The sequence below is a fragment of the Rutilus rutilus genome, assembly GCF_951802725.1.
Source record: "Rutilus rutilus genome assembly, chromosome: 15".
Lineage (NCBI taxonomy): Eukaryota > Metazoa > Chordata > Actinopteri > Cypriniformes > Leuciscidae > Rutilus > Rutilus rutilus.
Window position 1 is genome coordinate 13,826,086 of NC_140220.1, and position 7,354 is coordinate 13,833,439.

The 7,354-nt window shown below is 36.6% G+C and overlaps 1 protein-coding gene across 2 annotated transcripts in view; it reads right to left on the reverse strand.

Moving 5' to 3' along the window:
• Window positions 1-2,770, reverse strand: part of LOC311304383 (organic cation transporter protein) — a 42,849-nt gene extending 40,079 nt beyond the window's left edge. For both annotated transcript variants that reach the window (XM_084431350.1, XM_084431351.1), the window contains exons 1-2: window positions 2,129-2,770; window positions 469-572 (exon numbers count right to left, since the gene is read on the reverse strand). In XM_084431350.1, coding sequence (XP_084287476.1) covers window positions 469-572; window positions 2,129-2,485 — 461 coding nt within the window. In that variant the 5' untranslated portion in view covers window positions 2,486-2,770. The remainder of the gene's footprint in view (window positions 1-468; window positions 573-2,128) is intronic.
• Window positions 2,771-7,354: the final 4,584 nt, after the last annotated feature.

Genomic DNA, 7,354 nt, shown 5'->3' on the forward strand with positions numbered 1-7,354 from the left:
TTCAGCAGTTAATATTTTCACACCACAGTGCTGCTATTGTCTCTTCAACTCTGAAATGTGAACATGTGCTGCTTATTAGAGCCGCTCTCTAAAACCACTGCCTTTCCAATACCTCAGAAACCTTCTGATTTAGCAACAGCACAAGAAGGCATTTTAAGTCAAATCACCACTTCTCCCTATAAATATCAGTAAATAAAACCAAGACCACTTAAATAGAACTCCACATACTGGACAGAAGCCATCCTAGACGTCTCAAAGTTGTGACCGAGCATTAACTGTGTTTCTCACAAGCAGAGTCATATTTGCCAGCTTGCTGATTTGCTGTGTTTAGCTGAACGTGTGTGTTGTGTATAGAGTTTTCCAGAAACCAGTTTGTGTAAAATATCCAAAACTTCCTGGTATTTAAGCTTGTCAAGACACGCAAAAGTTTTTACGTATTTAAAGTTACCTTGAGGTTCTGCTACTTACTTATCAGCAAGGGCACCAAACAGCACAGCTCCAACCAGCAGCCCAAACATATAGATAGAAGAACCAATGTTGTTCAAAGTGGCATTTTCACATACAAGATCCCACTGTAATATAAGGTGACAAGGAAAAAAGAAAATTAAACAGTGGTATACTTCATAACCAGGTCATACAAAGTTATGGCGGCTGGTTGTTGTTGGTCCAAAATCATCTATCAGTCCTAACAAGCTTGGCCAAGATGGTCTTCTGGCTCAAAACCCAGTCCACTATTTGGTACAGTAACGCACTAATCGTCCATCTAGATTAACTAATGACAAGCTTATTACCATATAAATCAGCTACTGGAAACTGACTTCAGTTAAAAAAAAAAAAAAAAAAAAAAACTTTCAGCAGGGATTTGAGGAGTCTTCTAGGAAAAAAACATGTGCAAAACTTGTACCTTTAGGGGTACAACAGCTTGTCTTTGACGCACAACTTTGTACATTATCTACCCCTAAAAGGTACATATTAGTACATTTAGGGCCAGATTTACTAAACAGGGCAAATTAGCTTAAGAGCACAATTCCAAAATAGCGCAGATGTGAGTGGAAAGTTCTGTGAATGATCTACTGACGAAGTGCAAATAAAATAAAATAAAGAACACAGATGCAGCCAGATCATTTCCATAATGAGCAACATAATCTACCAAGAGAAGCGCAAATTAGCGTCTGGTTTAAGACATGCTTTTTTTGGTCGGTAAATAATGTTGCAAATACCAGTAAATTGACTAGTGCAAACATTAGTAAATCACCATAAATCATTTAAATAATCTCCTCTCATAAATTTTGCGTCTGAAAAGAAACTCCTTTTTAACGCCAACAGAGGGTTTGCACTGGCGTAAGCTGTTACTAAATCTGGCCCTTTGAGTAGTAATATGTATCCTTAAGGATTATATGAACCATTTAGGGGTAAGTAAGGTACAAAGATGTCCATTTGAGGGTACTGCCATAGTGACAACCTACTGCACTCCTAGAGGATTTTTTTTTGTGGAAATTTCAGAATCACATTTGGGGATTAACTCTCATCTCCCTTCACCACAGAGCAGAGTGTCTTTGGCAGGATCTTATAATTACTTTGGTTTAGAAGCTTTCTCTTCTCACTATATACACCTGGACTACAGAAAGATCGGGGTCCTCTGTGACCCTTCCCCAGGCCTTTCCTCCACCTCAGCCCAGCAGCTGGACAGCAGAGAGCAGTATCACATAGTCGGCTCCTGTTGTGAGGTTGGGCCCAGATCCAGTGTTTGTAAATCAAAGCAGGTTCTGAGGTCCTGACCAAAAGGTCCTGCTGTAAGCAACCCATCTCGCTGGTCACATGTCCCAAAAGGAACACTGTTCCATTGGTCCATCTTGCAGTCCTGTGAGCTATATCTCTTTAATGAAGCAGATTTAGATGCCTTCACTACAGGAGGCCAAAAACTCTCAATGCAGTCTGCACCCAAACCATCTAAACCACAATACATGACTAGCTCGACAGCACCAGAGAGAGAGAGAGAGAGAGAGAGAGAGAGAGAGAGAGAGAGAGAGAGACTTAGAAAGCTTCATGCAAGAGATGTTGTGCATGTAACATAACAAAACTACCACATCCTGTTATACAACCAAAATATTTTAAGATTAGTACTCACCTCTGTGACAATAGTGCTGAGAAAGACTTCCTTGCTGAACTCCCATCCTGCGCAGCTGTTTGAGGTAGATGGGTGCTCTGTAATTGGTAGACTATGATTAAGCTGGGACAGAGGGCCATCCTGAAAGGATGTGCAGGACTCCCCAGGAGCAATGCTGAAGTTGAGGCCCGGCCCAGGGCCACCACTGTTGCCCGTTGACCAGGCGGATCTGCACAGGTGAGGGGGCACGGCCCCAGTGAAGACAGACACCAACATGTGGAAGGCCAAGAAGATCTGTGGCAGACAGATCCAAACATAAAGCGTCTTCTGGAAGCGTCCAAACCCTCCGATCCGGTCCAGGACCTCATCAAAATTCATCCTGCCTGTATTGAATGTCACTTCATAGAAACTCACACTGTATCTATTCAGGTGAAGCTGACTGGGCCCACGAGTCTTAGGACAAAACAGAAGTTGGTGTGTAAGAGAATATGTGTGTAATGCTCTAGATAATGTCAGGTCAGTATTATGATATTCTTAATGCTATGTGATGGAGGTCTGGTTTTGGCCAGGAGTGACAGACGCCTGTGAATGGCTGGTTTAGTTCTCCTCACACCTGTAGCAGAGAGAGAGAGAGAGAGAGAGAGAGAGAGGCGGAGAGCGCTGCAGCAGAGTTCTGGCTGTTTGAGTTGTTTGAGGGAAATATAAGGAGGGGAGTGCTGGGAGTGACCCAGATATCTGAAATGAACCAGTGAGCATGAGAGGGAGGGACCATTGTGTGAAGGGGTGGAGATTATCTATTCCACAAGGGGAGTATTACTTTCACCCTATCTCTCTATCTGCATTACAAACTCAAGTGCACGTTCGTCTCCTTGCCAAACTCCCCACTCCACTTGTTTCTTCCTCGTTCTTTTTGTTTCATTCAGACTTTATGTCTGTGTGAAAGAGAAGGGTGGAAGTGTAAGAGAAAAAGGTTTAATTGTTAGTTTGTCATCTCTTTCAATCAACATCTTGTTTTGTTTTTCACTGTAACAAAATGTAACAAAATTGTAACAAAAATATAACAAAAGAATTTGTTGCACACAAGAATTAAGTCTCCTGAGCTGTGAAAAAGCAACAAACTTTTCCTCTTTAGTGAGGTATTTTGGCGCTAAATGTGCCCTTTAAGTGGATATGTACACACATGTATGCAAGATTATTCTGAAGAAAGGCAAATTCTGCATGATAGGGGCCAGTTCAGGACCAAGCAGTTGATAAAACTGAGAAGACAGCCTGCTCTTTTGTGATGATCTAACTACCTCTTGCTATCCGTTTCTTTGCCTATTTTTCACAGTCTTTTTGGCTGGAGTCAGGAGTTTGAGGATGGAACAGGTCAACTGGACAGATAATGTTGAGAAAAATGCAAAGGTCTAGTAGGAGCATAGAGGGGGAGATGAAATTAATTAAGGGGGAGTAATGTGGCTGCTGTATTCCAGCATTCTTCAGAGAGGCGTGGATGTGGGTAAGCCACACACCCATCCACACTAACTCAGTAAAAGGGTGTGTCTTAAATTAAGGGAATTTGTAATTGCCAGGGGCTGATTTCAACCCATTCATGTTGTTATATGAAGATACATTGTCATTTAGAACTTTTTTTCCATGCCTTGATTTATTTTTTATTTTTTGAACACGACTTTAAATCTTAAGATAGGAAAGTTAATCAAATATTATTAAATTTTAAAAACTATGGCAATTTAAATTGGAACACAATCAATTATCAATTAATCAACTTTAACACATAATATCAGTCCCCTGGTTGTGGCATCATTTCTCTTATAACCAACAATACTGGCCCTTACAAAGTTTTTTGTTTTGTTAGTGTACTTGGTTAGTAAGATGGCACAAGTATCGATAAAGAGCAAGGATAATAATAACGGAATCTAAACAATGTCACCTTATTACATCATGACATGACAGGCCAAGTTTCTGAACACTCTGTACTATAGACATGTAAATACTGGTAGTCATGTATTCTTTTAGTTTGACTTCAGAACGTTAAAGAAGTTCAGAGCAAGTTGTTTTTTACATGTTCGTTTCATAGAATATTCTTTTTTCAAAGTTTTGATTTCTGAATGTTAGTGTATGTTTTTATAGTATATCAAACATGTTAGATTTTTCATTATATGGCCCCAAATGTGAATTACATTCGAATGACATAGGAGAACTGGAATGCAGGTCAACAGGAACCACACTGTAGCCCCTCTCAGCAGGGTTGAAATGCTTCTTTATACTTCTGTGTTCAGAGTATTTAAACAGACCTCTTCTGTCATAGGTTGGTCTACAGAGCAGGTTCTAATGAGAATACAGCATGCAAAGACTAACAGTGCCTGCATTCAGTTTTAAAAGCTATAGTAATTATAATTTACTGCCATTCCTCGAAACACACATATTTTTACACAGAGAAAAGAAAAAAAAAGTGCTAGTGTAAAGTGCTCATGGGGAACGATTTACCAGAATTCCTCAACTTGTTTCTGAATTCATATTTTGGGAGAAAACACTTATTGAGCAGGATTACAAAGTTAGTTCTCTGCGCTGGTCTGTTTCATTTGTGAAATGAGTGTGTGTTAACAGAGGTCAAATGCCTAATATTTCATTGATTAGAGCCCTATCCAGCTCTGCCATTTTCTTGGTTGTTAAAAAAAACTGTAAAAAGCTTTATTAGGGAGCAAGAGGACCTCCAAGACAGTTTGAGCTAGTGCCACAGGGGATTTCCAAAGTATTTCTATTGCACTTCTTGTAAAGAGGAACTTTATATTAAAAAAAAAAACTAGTGATGTCAAATCGATTATTGTGATTAATTGCATTTAACATAAATGTTTTTGTTTACATAATGTGTGTGTGTGTGTGTGTGTATACTGTATACACACACATATATTTATACATATACATATACACCTACACACACACACACACACACACAGAATTTCTATTTAACACCATCACGGTTAAAGTAGAAAAAAAAGTTTGTTGAGACAAACTTTAAGTTGGCTTGAGAAAGCCTGACCAGAGAGTTTGAAGAAGTTGAAAGAAGTTAGAAGTTTAAAGTAGTTTGAAGTTTAAAGTAGTTTAAAGTTTGATTGATAGATTAGTTAGAAAGAAAGAAAGAAAGAAAGAAAGAAAGAAAGAAAGAAAGAAAGAATAGTTAGAAAGAAAGAAAGATTAGTTAGAAAGAAAGAAATATAGATTAGTTAGAAAGAAAGAATGATAGATTAGTTAGAAAGAAAGAAATATAGATTAGTTAGAAAGAAAGAATGATTAGTTAGAAAGAAGGATAAATAGATTAGTTAGAAAGATATATTAGTTAGAAAAGAAAGATGGATTAGTTAGAAAGAAAGAAAGATGGATTGTTAGAAAGAAAGAAAGATAGATTAGTTAGAAAGAAAGATATATTAGATGGAAGAATAAATAGATTAGAAAGAAAGAAAGAAAGAAAGATTAGTTAGAATGAAAGAAATAAAGATAGATTAGTTAGTTAGAAAGAAAGATGGATTAGTTAGAAAGAATAAATGATGGATTAGTTAGAAAGAAAGATGGATTAGATAGAAAGAAAAAAGAAAGAAAGAAAGAAAGAAAGAAAGAAAGAAAGATGGATTAGTTAGAAAGAAAGAAAGATAGATTAGTTAGAAAGAAAGATAGATTAGATAGAAGGATAAATATATAGATTAGTTAGAAAGATAGATTAGTTAGAAAGAAAGAAAGATGGATTGGTTAGTTAGAAAGAATGAAAGATGGATTAGTAAGAAAGATGGATTAGTTAAAAAGAAAGATAGATTAGATAGAAAGATAGATTAGTTAGAAAGAAATATAGATTAGTTAGAAAGAAAGAAAGATGGATTAGTTAAAAAGAAAGAAAGAAAGAAAGAAAGAAAGAAAGATTAGTCAGAAATAAAGATAGATAAAGATATAACTTTCTCAAGCCAACTTAATTACAAAGATATTTGAGAATGAAATCTTTGATGTGTTTTTTTGTGTGTGCGTGCGTGTGTGTGCTTGCGTGTGTGTGCGTGCGTGTGTGTGCTCACACACACACACACACACACACACACACACACACACACACACACACACACACACACACACACACACACACAAACATCAAAGATTTCATTCTCAAATATCTTTGTAATTTAACCATGATGTTGTTATATAGAAGCTATTTGCTTGGTCAGGTAAGTACAGAATACGGAATGAGCTCTGTGAAAGCTAAACTGATGCTGTGAATTAACAAACTGAATTAATTTCTTATTTGACTGACCCATCTGAAAGTGAGCATAGTCACAAAAATAATTATCTTTAGGATTGGACAAACAAACAAAACTAGAGGGTCTTCACATTTCGTGGAAAAAGAACACGAAAGGCCAGAAAGGCCTTAAAAACGGCTAGATCTACTTATTTTTCGACTCTCTTAGAAGAAAACGAACACAACCCTAGGTATTTATTTGATAGAGTGGCTAAATTAACAAGAAATAAAGCTTCAATTCTGACGTTTTCAAACAATACAGCAGTAATTACTTTATGAACTTCTCTACTTGCAAGATTGATAATATTAGGGAGAAAATTATAACTATGCAACGTCCACTACAGTGTGTCAGATTCAGATTCATTCCTTGACAAAATGTTTAAAGTAATAGAGTTAAAAAAAAAATTGGTATTACATTACAGGTTCTACAGGTCTGTCTGTTGGCTGTTATTTTCTACTAAAGAACTTTTAAATAGTTCTCAAATGACAAGCTTTTCGATCATTTATTATTTGGTTAGTATAATTTATTATTTCTTTATTATTTTGTAATATTTATTCTACTTTTAACTTTTGCACATTATAGCACTTCTCTAAAAAGGAATTCAGAGGACCTTTAGTCATTACTGTTTACTGTTTACATTACAGATACTGTTAGACTTTTTACTTGTAATTGTTATTTATTGAGCTGGGATGACACACAAATTATGCCTATTGATTAAATATACTATCATGACTTGTCAGAGTTTAAAATTTTCAGTTAATCAAAAATTAATTTAATTTTAAGTTCTGTTAATGTAAAAAACTATTTGATGACGTGTAAACGGCCCACAGTTTCCGTGCGCATGTTTAAGGCCAGTGTGGCCACAGCTGAAACTCGCTGAAGTGTAATGTGGTGAATGGTAAGTAATTTTATGCTTACACATATTCGCATTCGCTCAGGATTCTGTTGGTGATAGCCTACTGTAACCGAA